This window comes from Parus major, chromosome 1 (genome assembly GCF_001522545.3).
Source record: "Parus major isolate Abel chromosome 1, Parus_major1.1, whole genome shotgun sequence".
NCBI lineage: Eukaryota > Metazoa > Chordata > Aves > Passeriformes > Paridae > Parus > Parus major.
The window spans coordinates 99,915,383-99,930,679 of record NC_031768.1 but is presented as its reverse complement, the minus strand read 5'-3'; the positions used below and the strand labels follow the sequence as shown (position 1 = coordinate 99,930,679).

The following is a 15,297-nucleotide window of genomic DNA, read 5'->3' as shown; positions in this document are numbered from 1 at the left end:
ATTGAACACAGCTGAAAAAGCTTTTCCACTATTCAGATTATAATTGAAAAGGCATCAAGAAAAAAAATAGTATGTATTTAAACTATTTTATTTTTTGTATTATTATTATTTGTATTATTTATATTATATTTTTTGTATTAAGTACAAAGTGTCTTTTGTGATAGTTTTTGAGAAATCCCCTCATTTGATTTTCGTGAAGTCATTTGTCAGGACCCACTGAAATGCCAATGAAATATTTTCATATAAAATATTACTCAGACTGCCCGCTCACTGATTATGTAGGGAAAACACTAATATAATGGAGAACTTCAAACTAACTTATGCTAGAACTCCCTCTCATGTTTTTTTGTCAATTCTGATTAAAGAAACAATATTTTTTCTTTCTATGAAAATAAATTATAAACATATAGATGTAGCTCTCTGTGGCCTAAGTACAGAAAGCAAAATACTTGTTGAAGAGCTCAGCTCTAAGCATCATCAAATTGTATAACCACACATTTGAGTGATAAAGAAGTAGAAATAAGCAACTAGAGTAAAAAAAATGAAAATCTTAGGAATATAAATACTATTTATATCGAGCATGAATATATCTTTAATTAAAGCTAACTTTTTTCATTTAGTCTGATTATATTTTTTATTCTAATATAAATGAAGACTACTGCCATCACCTTGGAGAAGGAATGATGAAGAAATGAATGTTTACTTTGGAGTAAGTAAGAAGATGTAGGAAGCTTCTACATGAAGGAATGAAGAAATGAAGGAATTTATTGACTTTTCTCAAATCAACAAGCAGTTGATTTAAAAACATAACTTATGTTATTTTTGGAAATTTTTTTGGGTTGTCCATAGGTGTAAAAATGTGCTATTTCTTAAGTGAAAATGATGCACATATTTATAAACATGGTTAGATACTACTTAAAAAAAAATAAATAAAAAATAGAGTGGAACATTGTAAGTGGGAGATAGCTCCCAAATAGAGATAAATACAAAAACACACTTTTAAAGCATTCATGGATGAGCACCTATAATTTCAAGCTGTTCAGCAGTAGACATAAATGAATATGAATTAAAAACCTTAGCACAAATTCTAAGTATTAATCAAGATGAGATCTTTTAGGTAGTAATTGCTAATGACACAGAAAAGAGCTATGGCAGATAAGAGGGTGACAGACAGAGATAATCAAATCATATCAAGAAAGACTGAGACAGATTTTTTTCTCTCTTTAGAACAAAGTACTAATACAGATGAACTGGGGAGGGCAGGGTATGTGCTTATAGGTTTCCACACATATATCAGAGCTGCAGAAAAACTGTCAGAGTAAGGATTTTATATCAGAATTAAATAGTCTTTTTAGCATTGATACTGAAATAAGTCCCAAAGTTAAACTAAAGAATCGAGGTCATGCATGGAAACTAAATATGTAGCTATTGCATGGCACTCAGATGGGCATGTCTATCCAAAAGTCCTACATTCTAGAAAGTTTAAGTGCTGAATTCTATAATGTTACTATTATTTTTATTGCACTATGGTTATATTACTGTTATTACGAGTTTCCACACTGCCAGAGCCATGTTGTAGAAACAGTATTCTTTGCCCTAAGGAGTTTGCATTGTAAATTAAAATTAAAGATTGCAGACATATGAGACAAATAAGCTAATGAAGTGGGAGAGAAAAATGCAATTTAATAGGTCAATTTAACATAAACTAGTTGTTTGTGTACTATTTAGCTATAATAAACAGCCATCTGCCTTGCCATTTTCAGACTGCTTTTTTTGACACATTTAATGGAAAAAGATAAGTAGTTGTTGGCTTTATATATGACTGGGGGTTTAATCTGTGTGAAAGAAATAAAAGTAAAGTTTATTGTAGGAGAAATCAAAACCCCTCTCCACTACAAATTAGCTATGACCACTTAGGACAGGGATGTGGGAGATGCTCTAGAGAGTTCTGTGGAAACTTAAACAATAGAAATTATTTTCCATACAAGAAAGGACGTAAGAAATTCAGGAGTTTAGGATGTCATGAAAACATGAAGGATGTGTAGATTCATAATGTATTTAACCAACTATTTTTATATATTTGATTATATCCATAAAAACATTAGGATTTAGCTTTCCATGGAGTCCCCAGAAAAGTAGTTGCTAAAAGATGAAAAAATATAAACAAGAAATCTGCACTCTTAGTCTGGTGTCTCCTTTTCCCTATCCATTTCATTAAAAAATTTCCTTGCTGTAGGCAAGAACCAAGAAAATTTCAGACACACTTAAAATTGAATAACACAAACTTGAATAACACAGTTGTTTCTGACTGAAACTTCCCTAAATTAATACCAAAATTTGAAAGTAATTTCTATTCCTTCAATTAATTTTTTTTTTAAAGTTTGGAAATACAGTTTAATGAAATATTTCTGTTTTACAAACCAAGATGCTATACTTCTTGAGGCTGGGATAAAATTTAAGATTTTATTTCATCTTATTTCCTTTGAAAAGAAATTGAGAATAACTCTCAGGTACCTAAGAGCAACAGCCCAATGGTTAGGCAATCCACCTGAAGTACAGAGCTGGAGACAACACTTCATGAGAGTTTCTCAAAGAGGAGACGGTGGGATGCATGAGGACACAACCATGTTCACCTGACACCATGACTTCAGCCTCAGGCTTCCAGACCCCAAATGCCAGCATTATATAATCCAACATCTGCCCTATTCAATGTAAATTATCAGATTACTCTCTCCCGTTAGAACACTTTTACTTTTATAAATTATTATTACCTTGAGCTGGGAATTAATGCTAAACATTAAATATTTATTTATTTATTTTTAAAGTGGGAAGTTAATTTCCTCTGTCCTAAGTATGGCATTTAACTGTTCAAATAGAAATTACTTTCTGTATAATACAAGATACATTTAATGTAAGAAACCCCAATTTTTGTAATAAAAAACCCATTCATTTTTGTAGGTTTTTCATAAGTAAGTTACAGCCTTTTTTCTTGCTGTGATTCTGAGGGATGTTTTCTACATTCTCACAAATATCCACTCTCACTAGCTTATATTTTAACAAAACTTCAAATAAATTATCAGTTCTGTGTAAAGGAGGGAATCATTAACATGGTTGGAGTGGTTGGTGAGCACAGAAAGAGAAGTAAGAGTTTTGAGTTTATTACTTTTGTCCTTTGAAACTCAGGGCACACAATATTTTTGTAACTATGTCTGCAATTGTGCACTTAAAAAATAGAAGTCAAGAAAGAAAAATTAAAGAACAAAACCAGGAAAATCTCTGTATGGCATTGCATTACTAAAAACCCTCACTGCTTAGAAGTGAAATGGCCTTTTTTTTCCCCTTTTAGAATTTCCCCCTCTCTCCGCTTGGTTTTCTTGCAAGCAGTCAACTTCTAAATGAAAACCAGACAGAATTAACTATTTAACACTCCTTTGTACTGCATGTGAGTAGCAGAAAAGCAAATGCTGAAGATAAGCTTTTCAAAATGAAATTCAGATGTAAAGGTTTAAGTAGCCAGAAGAGAGAAAAGAAGATGTAAAATCTTACAGAAAGCATTTTGCTGCATCAGCAGGCACCTTACAGAAATACTATTTCACTGAAAATTGTGAATGCCTATTTCCTTACTGTTTACATTTTAAAAGGAAAGATAGACCATATTATTCAGCACTTACCAAAAACTTGAAGGAATGTCTGTTTTTTGTCATTTCCTGCTTTGTTTTTAGCATTACAGATATAAGGACCCGCATCAATATTTTTTATATCTCTTATTGTTAGTTGTGTATTGCTTCCTCTCAGGACATATTTTTCATTTTCCTCAATAAGTTTACCATTCCTAAAAAAGAAAAAATAGATATAGATATATATTTATAAATCAGCCATTTCATTCCAGTAACAATGTGCTATGGAAGCATCAATACACAGAAAATAATATTTGAGGGAAGAGACTGCTGTTATACCAGCCTCAAAAACCACAATTTAATTGTCAGGTTAAAATATATATATGCATTAGAAATACCTTTAGAAGTACCTTTATTCTTCAATGTTCAGTACTGACCAAATGTTGGAAAAATGGTTGTGAATAGTATCCTAACATATGGTGTACACTTTAGGAAGGGCATAAGGAAATTGGTTATATATTGTATGTGAGAAACTATTAAAACTATTAAAAGCATATTTTTCAAGTGCAACTGCTGCAGTTCACAGTAGTAATGATGTAGCAACTTATAAAAAAAAAATAAAAATTACATTCACATAGAACCTGTTGGCTCATCAAGAACCCACTCAAATTATTTCCTCTCAGTTGTTGTTGGCTAGCCACAACTTAGCAAGCAGGCATATCTACAGATGTTAGAATGAGTTGTGACCAGATGGTACAGAAATAATAAAATTTTAAGCCAATTCTGTGGGCTGATTGGGGCTTTATTGGTCCAGTTGAGCACCTTGGCCTACACACAGCTGCTTTTCCAAGAGGGCATTACTCAAGCATTCTAATCTATTCAATATATTTAGTTTAGGATATTTAAATTTTTTCAAGATTTTTAACAACAATGATTTCCAATGATTCCAATAAATCATTGTTATATATATATATATATGTTATAATGTTATGATTATACTCAAAATATAATATGATTACATTATCATACAATGATAAATACATATATTTCATATTTTCCTAAATCATATTTTCTCTAAAAGTGAGGATACTGCTTATTTCTTGGGCGAATCATAACTGTTAGTAGGAGTCCCCTGATAGCTATATAGTTTGCACTTCAGTAACACTTTTTTCTAAATAATTCGAATCCAATTAGTTGCCAACTCAAGACATTGTTATGATACTTGTTCATTTCCTTCCCAGAGAAAGTTACAGAAATTGTTTTACAGAACTCCTGTAAAAGGCCTAATTTTCACAGAAATTCAAACCAAACCAAAAATGGGACAAACAGAAAGAGCCACCCAAACCTATTACACTACAACAAACAAACAACAACAAAGAAACAGTAACAAAATATTCCAAACAACCAAAACCCCTCCAGTGATTTCTTTAAGGAGTCAAAAGTCTAAATTCAAGGTCAGAATCACAATAATTGATATCTATAGCAGTTTCTCAGTAGAAATAACATAATGAGCATTTCCCTGGACCCTCTAGTGAACATACAGATTCATATTGATACTGATATTGGATAAGAGGAAAACATGAATAATATACTTAAAGAGGATTTCTTTTGTAAGATCATTCTAAGTCCTGTCAGCAAAGACCAGGAAATTGATCCAGATAAACTTTAGCAGTGTAAATTATCTCCACAGCTATAAACACTGTTTTCAGTTGGACTATCCACATGAGTAAAGATTTCCAGTTCATGACCTGTAGCTGCATTAGGATCTCTTTCTTCAGTCCCGGCTAATTTAATTCCATTGTTGTATTGCCTCTCTGAAGGTTATGCTTTACATTAATGTATGATTAGCTACAATAGAGATAACAGTTCAGTGGAGAATTAATTATCTTAGTCCACAAAATATCAACAAAATATATACATATATGAAATAGAACAGCAACTGAACTTTGATGACCTTTCTTCTTGACAAGGTATTTCAAAGTGACTAATTTTCATAAGTGCACCAAAGGATTTTTTGAGAAAAATTGACACATTAGTTCAGGTGCATCCATTTTAAATTGATCAAATCTAAATATCACCAGCACCTGGAAATAAAAATGGTCAATGTAAATAGTTCAAGCTTCCCCACATTAGCTACTGTCTTAGAGAGCTAAAAGCTTGAGACTTTTGTTTTGTCCAGCATCTTGCTTACAGTCAACACACAGAGATGAGAGTCCCTTCAATAGTATTGTCACCTGATTTAAAAAATGCAGATATTTTTCATGGCCTCTCTGAAGTTGATCTTTTAAAATCAATTCATTGAAAACCAAAAAGGAAACAAAGGTAGTAAAAATCAAGATAATTTACTTTTAAATTGAGTAAAATAGCAGTGGACTGTAAGACTACCTTTGAAAAGATCCAGATTCTGCCTGCCTTGATAAAGAAACTTCATTAGACTGAATGAGCAAATAACTGGTGTGAGAGCCCATTTTAAAAAGCAACAAAGACAGAAGAACGCAAAAATGTCTATAACACAAGTCCTCAGTCTTCATGAACAGGCATAGATATACTTTTTACACTATGAAGTGAAAATCTTGCAGCAGAATGGAGTAAAAAAATCTTTTCCACTCTTTTTATCAGTATTTTTCCACAGCTCTCCAGGATACTGAATATACTTCAGAATGTTTCGTAATGAGACATCAGGAAATGCTGTGATTATTTTCTGTTAGAATATCTAACACCATCTCTCTGAGGCCATTAGCTATACATAGCTATTCAGAAAATTCAGAAGACAGGCTTCCATTAAGTCACTTTATTAGACCTGCCCATTTTACAAATGGTTAACCTGAGACAAATTAAATAAAATGACTGAACACGCACAGATAAAATGTGAGGTCGGGTTTAAAACTGAACACAATTCCCTTAACTTGCTGTGACCAATAATTATAATTCTTCCAAAATCACAATTAAAACTTTATCAAATTCAAGACATAATTTCCTTTGTTTATTAGAATAGAAACACAATAAAACTGAGGTTAATATCAACTTACTTTTAACATCAAAAACCGTACACATCAAAAAACAGGACAAAATAGAGAACAATTTGCCATTAATTCTGATAAACTTATTCAATTAGCTTCTCAGTGGATGACAAGCATATTAATATTAGATAAATTAGTTTAGATAAACTTCCCTAAAACTTAAGGACAATACTCTCCAGATTTTTCTCAAAATCAAGAAAAATTATATTTATCTGGTTTTCCTAGGCTCAGTCTAATTCCTAAACTATTGTAGAAATAAATGCATGGTTGTTATCTTGACATAACTTTTAGATAAGAACAAGGACAGGAGATTAGCTGATTATTAATAATTTTAATTGATTAAATGAGTCAAAAAGGACCTGAAAATTTCAGAAATTTGATGCAGAAATAGGACTGGAGTACCATTTAAAATTGTTTGCTTCCTCTGAAAAAAGAAGGAATTTCCTCCCCCCATTCTTTTTCCCTGCTTGAATATCAATAAAATCCTGCCCCAAGGATAAATGTACTTTTTGATGTATCATTTTATAAAATCTCAGTGTCAGCAAATAAAAAAAAACAAGAATATTTTCTACTGACAAAACACCCTAATCAGATGAAATTAAAAGATAATCAAAGGGGGAAAAGAAAACAATCAGAAGGGAAGGGAGACGCATTAGCCAATATTCCTCATTATGAGATAGTTCCTGAAAGAGAAACAGAACAGATGTTTGAACATGTATGATTCAATATCCAGTCCACAAGCCTGAAAAGCTTCTGGAAAATCTTTTCAAAAGATATTTGCAGAAAGGTTTAAAGATTTAGCAACTCAGGGGCTGTCAAACCAAAGGGAAATCCTTGAGTGGGCTCTGATGAATGGACACAGAGATAAGTGTCTCTCCAAGACACTTGGCCTGGGTATGTACCATGCTGTTTATAAAATATCAGAAAAATCCCACAACGGGTAATGGAGATATACACAAATGGTGGAAATTTTTGTAATCTTCCTTAATATATATCATGTTGTCATACACAAAAATGTATGTTGTCATACACCAAAGCTGTTCAGGATAGCAGATTTCAGGCAACTCTTAGAATTTTGGTCAGATAGGAGAGGCATGTAAAAAATTACTTCAAAGACATCAAATAAAAAGAATACGATTTGAATTTAATATCAGTTCTTTGATTTGAGCTATACATAATTTGTGTTTCTTTTTCCTCCTCTTTATTAAATTTAAATTATAAGCCACATTAAGGAATTAACCTTGAATTCTATTTATTTGCACCTTCTGGGTTTCAAATTGCATGAGAGAAAAATTCAACTTCACAGCTGACCTATGGCACAATAAATTAAGGTATCAGTCAAAGGAAGAGAAATCTAACTTTGTTCAAATGTTCCAGAGAAGGTGAAGAATTGATGGAAATTGCTTCTATGCCCATTTTGAAAATGGGATGACCTTTTAATCCACTTGAACTAATATAAGTAGATGCAAATTATTCAGGTCTAAAATAAAAATGTTCACTGGCATGAGGTATTGAGGTACTTTATATCCCAAGACTGATGCATATCTTTGTTGAAATTGAAAGAACACAGAGTAAATAGATATTTAAATTTTTACAAATGCTATATGGTAAGTGTTCCCAAATGACATAGCTATACAATGCTCATGTCATTGCTATAATGAAAAAAACACACATGAGATTTAAAAGCAATTCCATTTTCAAAGTGTTTTATACTTATAAAATACATTAAGTTACATTGAAACTTATTCAATGAAACATTCCTGGGTCATACAAGCGTCTAAATTCGTACCTCTTTCTGATTCTCATTGAAACAGAGAGTTAAGGTTAGAATCTATTTTTACAAATGTGGAAAGTGTTAGGGGTTTTTTTATCAGTACTGCTGACCTGTACTGGATAGTTATTTACTGGCTAAATGCATATCTGTGCATTTATGTGCAAAAGTTTTTCTTTGGTTGCTCTTGTACTGCTTTTGAGATATGGACTTATTTCTTCTCCATACATCTTCATACATGAAGAAATCATGACAATATGGTATTTTTGTTACTTTTTAAATTTACCTAACTTGCTGGCAACCTGAGTGTAATTGAATTTGTGTGAGTCCATTCACACATTTATGCTTAATCCAGACATAGCAGTTAGAATAGAAATGGACAGAAAATTCTCTTAAAATGCAGAAAGAAATTAAGGTTGCACAGCTTAATGGACTGTGATAGAAAATTGGGACACATTAAAACAATGTGTTCTGATGTGGAGACCTTGACTGAACTCACCTGTACCAACTGATCTCAGGTGGAGGCGATCCAGTGGCTCTGCAGAACAAAGTTACTGCCTCTCCTCGATCTGCAGTGGCATTGAAGGATTTCTGTAGCAGAATGATTGCAGGGGGAACTGAAAAATAAAACATTATGTCCAGTGAATGAAAAATAAAATATTTCAGGTGTCTGGAAAAATTTAAATTGTAGGATCCTTTGTTAATTTGGGATTACAATTTAGCTGTTAAATTACAATTATAATTGTGCAATTAGGGATCAGGTTACAATGTAAATCATTGTTTTTAGTATTTCTTTACTTTTCTTAAATACAAGACTTTTAATAGTATCAGGATATTTATAACTTTTTTTTAATAGAATAAATTATTGAAAGTCTTTTTCATCAGTTCTTCAATTTTCTTACAGAACATTTTAAGATGACTGAAGTTTCAGCTAACATGTATAAGACAATACACACATAAAACTATGTACTCATGTTAGACAGTGTTTTTAAAAGAGGGGTCAGTATGCAGGAGTTTTTATTATACATACTTAATTCCTTTTACTGAGCTCCAGCATACTTTCTGGGCAGGAATATCACTAGCTTCCAAAGGGTAAATGTGATAAAACCCAATGTATGCAATCTACCTGTATTTCCAAAAATTTAGTTTTGTTCTAATAGTGACAAATGTTTTCTGTTCTTGATGGGATGAAGTTATTATAAAAAAATAACATTTATAACATTGATAATAATAAAATAATAACATTTTATAACAGTTCACAAAGAACCTCTACCCAAGAGAAAAAATAGCATTAATATTTGAGAAAGAAAAACTCACATTTAACGAATCTGTTTAGATATCTATTTCCATTAATTAACAAGCAAATATAAAGTGTTCAAGGTCATATTGGATGGAGATCTGAGCAACTGGGTCTAGCAGGTGTCCCAGCCTATGGCAGGGGTTTGAAACTAGATGGTCTTTAAGGTCCCTCCAATCCAAACTATTCTATGGAATATACAAATAAAAACCAGTCCAAGCAGACTGGATAGAAAATGATATACGGAGAAGAAGGAATGCCACAAAGAGTGAGAGGAAAGGGAAAAGTTTAGAGGTCAGCTAGCAAGAACATCCTGTGCTATGACTGTTGTGAGAGCAGCTCAATTATCCTCTTTATCTTTACTCTTCACTAAGGAAAAGATGAAATGGACAACCCCAGTGAACTTGCTTTTAGTGTTCCATTGCACATCCCCAGATTTTTCTCACCCACTCTTGAAAACCAACTGTTGTGGCTTTCTACCAAATATTTCGGAAACCTTTTCACTTGTGAATCTTAAATATATCAAATTAACATAAAATCATGTACCAGAATTATCAATGATCAGTAATTGTGTGTTGCTGTGTACTTCCTACACTTTTTAATGGTGTGTGTTATAGTGTTTCACAGATCACTTCTTTCCTATTTGAAGTTGTATGGGCCATTACTCAGCATACAAAACCCTTTTGCTATGCAACATGAATTTGTCCATCTCCAATAAAGAAAACCCCACAATGATACTTAGAAAGCTTTTAATGCATTTTTGCTATTTTGTGGTGCATTCTAATATCTAGACCTCAAAACATAGTCTGGAACATGAGGAGGTAATTCTTTGCTAGAAGTAGCAGGTTCAGTGCCTTACTTAAGTGCTTCAATATTCCGAGAGATACTGCAACGACAATGAAATGAAATATTATTTTCTCTTTTCAAAAGTAAAATTTTATTTTGCTCATCATTTATCAAGGGATAAATCTGTTTTTCTTTTTATGCTCCTAAGAACATAGGTTGGATCTAAAGTGTAAAGCTACAAGAGGAAAAGAGAAATGAAGTTATGCTTGTAAGTCTCTCACCTTTCATACTTAAAGCAGATGGCAAAACTCAGCCTCATATAACTGTGTCAACAGCTCTCTCCCACTAATTTCAGTGAGAACAGCATGACTAATTTATGGAACTACTCAGAAAGTAAAAAATAAAACCAAGTAGTACATTAGGAAAAAAATAACTGAAAAAAAAAAAAAAAAGAAAAAAAAAGAGTAGGGAAAAACAGAGACAAAAGAACAAATAAAAGAAATTTTTGTTTACAGGACTTGAATTCTTTCATTCTCTTCTATGTCAACCATTTGTAACCACAGAAAATCCTGACATTCAGATCTCACTGTAAATATAATAAGAAAATAAATGCTACAGAAATTTTAGTGTTGAAAGTAGAATAGAAACATAAACATTAGATTTCTAGGAGATATTCTAGTTGTCAATTTCTCACCCATTATAGCCTTCCAAGGATTTTCATACATTAGAAATTACCCTGATATCAGACTTTGTTACAAGATTTAATTATTTTTGAGTAAATTTGCAAACTGTTCATATAAACTTTTAATTAAAAAAAAAAACCCTACTATAATTAACATGGTGTGCCCTCTTTCATAAAGTACCTCTAAGTTGCTTTATTAGTTTATCCTGCTTTGGATACCTCACATACTTTTATCCTGGTTTAGCTGAAACTAGGTAAACTTTTTCATTGGACTCAGTGATCCTCGTGGGTCGCTTTCATTTCACCTTATTCTGTGATTCTTATTATAGAAATATAATTAGCAAAGATCTTGCACATTCCTGTAGATTCTACAGTGACTATTACAAAATAAGTAAATAAACAATAAGGATCTAAATTTAAATAACTTTTACATACAAATACTTTCATGATAATATTTTCCTTTATTTGCAAGCTTAGATTATCCTCCAAAGTAAGTATTATTTCTCTATTGGAACAGGAAATGCAGTGGAAATATACCCATGTAGTTTTTGGCAGACTATGGATTGATCCTTCTTTTCTTTCTTTTTTTGTTTTTTTGGGTTTTTTTCTTTGTTTTCTTTTTTGAATCTGGTTCATTTATAGGCTTTACTTTTCACCAAAAAAAACCCCCAAAAATAAAAACCAAAAATACCTAAAATTTTTCTTTTTTGTTTGAATTTTAGTATTACTCTAAAAGCTACTTTGGATCAAGTTTAATCCATTCAACTTTATGTAGGCAAACCTATTTATTACTACAAATGATGCAGGAAATATTTCTTAATTGATGTCAGTCTACATGACCAACCATGTCATAATCACTTATTTGGCAGCTCCTTCTCTGTCCAAGACTTAATTTTAGAGATGAGTGTTAACATTCTTGCCTAGAGTCTTAATAAATATACAAAGGACAAAATTTGTTTTCATAAAGCAGCAATAAATGATAGGAAGTCAGACTATGGTTTGCAACCCAATGTTTTAGTTTAAATACAGACTCTCAGCTCAACTGCATATAAATACCAATAGAAGTGGAAGATAATCAGGAGGTGGATTAATATCTCTACACATAAATAGCAGCAGAGGAAAATGTCATCCGGCATTTTAAATGCTACCAGATGCACTGTTGGAATTGTACATAACCAGGAGTCGTGGTAATGCAGTGCCAGAATATACCACCTACAACAATCTAGAGAATTTTGCCTCAGATGTTGCTGCTCGACAGCATGGACTAGGAAATACCTGTGCCAGAATCTGCACTTCCTGATGAAACTAGCTGTGAATTCACCTAACATAATGACTTATGTAAACTGGAGTTTGCTGAGAAGGACCAGTCAAGGGCAAAGCATTTAAGGATCCAAACCTAAGACACACTGTGGAAGAATTGCACTGAAAAGCTGACAATAAACAGACTGCAGAGATAAAAAATGCCCTTTATGAACAGTCTCCTTTCCAGGCAATATATGAAGAGGTGGTTATCTTTCAACAGGTCAATGCTGAGCTTGAGAGGTTGAGTTAAATGCTCCATCTTGTCTCAATTCATTGACTTTCCTTTATAGAGGTTTATTATAAACTAATAAAATTTTTCATGCAAATTTTCAGGCAACTCTTTACATATTTTATTCTTCACAAAAATAAAATTTGAAAAAAATCTGTAACTAACACTGTTAATAAAATGTATTTCTGACTTTTGGGGCAGCCCATAAAGTCATACTTCATACAGTGAAGGTAAATTATAAAGAATATAAAAAAAATATAAAAATTATAAAAAATTATAAAAAAAAAAAATCAGGTTTTTTTTTAAGAGTAAATGACAAAAACACCGAAAACCAGACTGAACTACTATAATCTGAAATTCAAGTCTTGAAATAGTTACTGTTCTGTAAATGATGAATAATAATGATCCATGCTTTACATATTTATATTTACTGATACTATGAAATGCGATGAATTCTATTTACACAGTATAGTAGATTTTTTTTCAGCATTAAGCAATTACATTTACAGTAAACCAATCCTAAACAGATATGACAATTATATTAACCAATTGAATAAAGGGTTTTTCAGAAGTTGATATATGATAAAATAGGCCATAATAATCAATAAAGAAAGAAGTAAATTCACCAATTTTACTCCTTACCATTCACAATAACAATTATGTCCCGAAAGTCAATTTCTCCTCTTGCTTCCACTCTTCCTTCACATCTATATACTCCTTCATCACTTTTATTGATGTTAAGAATTTGGAGATTATTGTTTGCTAATACCGCAAATCGATCTAGAAAAGAAAATAAGAGATCAAGTGTCACAAATCAAGTAAATCAAGACAACAGAGGAACACTAACTTAAATGAATATTAAATACTTTCTCTGCACAATCTGAATGCTCATTGGCAAAACATTTGTACATTTAAAAGGAAAATGTAGGCTGACAAATTTGGGGTTTCTTTATTCCAAAACACATTGAATTTCCTAGAATTCTATGTGGATTTTCCATCCATCATTTCCTACTTACTCCAAGGAGTAATAAACTACAAGTTAAATTACAATTTAATAAAAAATGAGTGGAATACTCTTGAGCATTTAAACAGAATGCCAAAAAAATTAAATGGGAAAAAAAATACTCAAAAATTAAATTGAGCAATTTAAAATATAGTAAGCAACAAAAGGCTGTTTCCCTTTCTATCTAGACTATCTTGTTTGGGCCTATTATACAGCCCAATGTTTAATGATTTCAGCTTGCTTGCCCTTCTTCCTTCCTCCTGTTTCTTTCTTCATTTTCTTGGTCAATGATATATTTCACTGCCCTCTAACACTTCACAGAAATGGGTAGAAAGACATAACCCGAAAAAAGAAAGCACTCTATCTTCTGCAAAAGGCAGCATAAACAGAAATTCAACAGACATTTTAAGGAGCTGAAGTACACTGTAAAATCAGGCTATGAAAGCCATGCACACATTTTCCTCCACATGCAGCAGCAAAATTATAATCTGCAGGAGTAAACTGGACCTGAATTTAATTCTTTCTCTCCCTTCTCTCTGAACTAGTGTACTGGGTTTATGTGTTGATGTGTTTGCCTCAAGAAGGAGCATGTTGGATAAGATATCCCCTTTGTAATCCACAGAAGATCCCATGCTGCAGCAAATTCATCCTGAACAATTACAAGGCAGAGAAAGGATCCACACTGAACTGTTACAGACTGACCACAGACCACAGGCCCCATTCCCCAATATCCCTGCACTCCATGGGGTGGGTGAGGTAGAGGAGTCAACAATTATAAAGGTGTGTCTGGGAAAAAGGAGAGGGGAGATATTGCTTTAATTCTGTCTTTGTATTTCACCATTTAACATGTTGGATATAAATTCAAATAATTTTCCCCTCTGTCAAATCCATTTTGCTAACGCTGGTGTGCATTCTCCCTCTCTTAATCTCAACACATTTTTTGTCTCATTTTCTCCCACGATCTTGTTGTATTTAATTTTTTTGGCAAGATTTGGGTACTGAGGGGATAAAGAAGTGGTTTATTTGAGAAGTTTCTAGAAGTTTCAGCCATGTCCCAGAGAGCCATTGCCAGCAGGCTCTAAGAAGGACATGCCACTGGCAACGCCATCAGCAACAGTGGTAGCACCTCTGGGATAAGAGATTTAAGAAATGGAAAAGTTACTGTCCAACAGTGATTGCAATCAGGGGAGGAGTGAGAAGATGTGAGCAGAACCATCCTGCAGACACCTGGGTCAGTGAAGAAGGAAGAAGAGGAAGTGTCAGAGCAGAGATTCCCTGGCAGGCCATGGTGCAGAACATAGAGAGGCAGCTGTGCCCCTGCAGCTCATCAGGTCCACAAGGGAGCAGAGATCCACCTGTAAGACCAGGTGGATGCCTGAAGGAGGCTGTGAGCCTGTGGGGAATCCGTGCTGGAGCAGGCTCCTGTCAGGACCTGTGAACCCATGGAGAGAGGACCCCGTGCCAAGGCAGGTTTTGTGGCAGGACTGGGATACCCACAGGGGACCCATGCTGGAGGGGCTCTTGAAGAATTGAAGGCTGTTGGAAGGATTGCTGAAGTTCACGGAGGTGTCCCCACACTGGAGAAGGGGA

At 33.1% G+C, this 15,297-nt stretch overlaps 1 protein-coding gene across 1 annotated transcript in view; it reads right to left on the bottom strand.

Moving 5' to 3' along the window:
• NCAM2 (neural cell adhesion molecule 2) overlaps positions 1–15,297 on the bottom strand; it is a 263,086-nt gene that overhangs the window by 95,086 nt on the left and 152,703 nt on the right. The window contains exons 5-7 of the mRNA XM_033518142.1: positions 13,347–13,484; positions 8,908–9,025; positions 3,672–3,832 (exon numbers count right to left, since the gene is read on the bottom strand). Coding sequence (XP_033374033.1) covers positions 3,672–3,832; positions 8,908–9,025; positions 13,347–13,484 — 417 coding nt within the window. The remainder of the gene's footprint in view (positions 1–3,671; positions 3,833–8,907; positions 9,026–13,346; positions 13,485–15,297) is intronic.